The sequence below is a fragment of the Chaetura pelagica genome, unplaced genomic scaffold, assembly GCF_000747805.2.
Source record: "Chaetura pelagica isolate M959 unplaced genomic scaffold, ChaPel_1.0 scaffold743, whole genome shotgun sequence".
Classification (NCBI taxonomy): domain Eukaryota; kingdom Metazoa; phylum Chordata; class Aves; order Apodiformes; family Apodidae; genus Chaetura; species Chaetura pelagica.
The window spans coordinates 76,652-78,608 of NW_009952703.1; the positions used below are offsets into that span (position 1 = coordinate 76,652).

General features: G+C 60.4%; 1 protein-coding gene across 1 annotated transcript in view; it reads right to left on the bottom strand.

Annotated features, from left to right (window-relative positions):
- HDAC7 (histone deacetylase 7) overlaps positions 1 to 1,957 on the bottom strand; it is a 27,716-nt gene that overhangs the window by 21,795 nt on the left and 3,964 nt on the right. Inside the window, 2 exon segments of the mRNA XM_009994082.1 lie at positions 211 to 326; positions 1,490 to 1,601. Coding sequence (XP_009992384.1) covers positions 211 to 326; positions 1,490 to 1,601 — 228 coding nt within the window.

The window sequence follows — 1,957 nt, forward strand, 5'->3', positions numbered from 1 at the left end:
CCCCAGCCCCCGCGTCCCAGTCCCAGCCCCTGCATCCCAGTCCCTGCATCCCAGTCCCTGCATCCCAGTCCCAGCCCCTGCACCCCAGTCCCTGCATCCCAGTCCCAGCCCCTGCACCCCAGTCCCTGCATCCCAGTTCCAGTCCCTGCACCCCAGTCCCAGCCCCCCAGGCAGGAGGTGGGAGGAGGGGGTGCCACCCCGGGGTCTCACCCGTCTTCCGCAGCGGGAAGTGCTCGGGGGGCTCCAGGGCAGTGCTGGGCACGGGGGGCAGGAAGGTGCTGAGCACGGGAGGGGAAGGGCCCTCAGGATCCAGGGGCTCCAGAGACCTACAGGGAGAAGCCACCTTGTTAAGGGACCTTGTTCCCAGCTGGTAGCCATGGGCCACTGATGTGACACCCGCCCAGGCAGGTGAGAGCTGCTCTGCTGGTGGCCAGAAGGGCTTGTCCAGTCCATCCCAGTCCCAGCTCATGTTTGTGGCCCCCACCACAAACACCTACAAAGCTGATGGCTTTGCCTTGTCTTGGGCCAGTAGAAAAGGGACTGACAGGACAGTTGGGACAAACCACTGAAGCCCAACAAGGACAGGGAGGCACCAAAGCCCCACAAGGACAGGGAAGCACCAAAGCCCCACAAGGACAGGGAAGCACCAAAGCCCAAGGTCAGGGAGGCACCAAAGCCCAAGGTCAGGGAACCATTCAAATCCAACAAGGACAGGGACCCATCAAAGCCCCACAAGGACAGGGAAGCACCAAAGCCCAACAAGGACAGGGAAGCACCAAAGCCCCACAAGGTCAGGGAAGCACCAAAGCCCAAGGTCAGGGAGGCACCAAAGCCCAAGGACAGGGAAGCACCAAAGCCCAAGGACAGGGAAGCACCAAAGCCCAACAAGGACAGGGAAGCACCAAAGCCCAACAAGGACAGGGAAGCACCAAAGCCCAAGGTCAGGGAGGCACCAAAGCCCAAGGTCAGGGAGGCACCAAAGCCCAACAAGGTCAGGGAGGCACCAAAGCCCAAGGTCAGGGAGGCACCAAAGCCCAACAAGGTCAGGGAGGCACCAAAGCCCAAGGTCAGGGAACCATTCAAATCCAACAAGGACAGGGACCCATCAAAGCCCAACAAGGACAGGGAGGCATCAAAGCCCAAGGACAGGGAACCACCCAAATCCAACAAGGACAGGGACCCATCAAAGCCCAACAAGGTCAGGGAGGCACCAAAGCCCCACAAGGACAGGGAAGCACCAAAGCCCCACAAGGTCAGGGAGGCACCAAAGCCCCACAAGGACAGGGAAAACAAGAAGGGAACTCCATGTACCTCCTGCAAGCTCCTGACCCAGAACCAACCCACCCCAGCCCAGCAGGAGGCACCTACACAAACATCTCTGAAGACCAGGAGGTCAAGAGAACTGCAAGATCCTGCCCAAGCCCAACAGCCACTTGCAGATGCCACTTGTAGATGCTCAGGGCAAGGCCCTGGGATGCCCCTGTTTTACCTGTAGGGCATGGCTGGAGGGTTGGGGTTGCTGGTCCTCTCCAGAGCTGCCTGCTGCTTCTTCAGGATGACCTCAGCCAGCTTCTGCTTCACCACCGTGCTGGCCACAGCACCTGCAGGAACACCAGCAGGTCAGGGCTGAGGAGCAGCCTGCAAGAGATTTCCCCTGCAGCTGTGGTCCCACAGCTCCCCCCAGGGCTGCACCAGCAATGCCAGGATGGCTGGAGACCCCCCCACAAACCCACGGACACGGGTGGAAGGAGGAAGAGGAGGAGGAAGGAGGAGGAGGAAGGAGGAAGGGGAGGAGGAAGATGAAGAGGAAGAGGAAGGAGGAAGGAGGAGGAAGAAGAGGAGGAGGAAGGAGGAGGAGGAAGGAGGAAGGGGAGGAGGAAGAAGAAGAGGAAGAGGAAGGAGGAGGAAGAAGAGGAGGAGGAAGGAGGAGGAGGAAGGAGGAAGGGGAGGAGGAAGA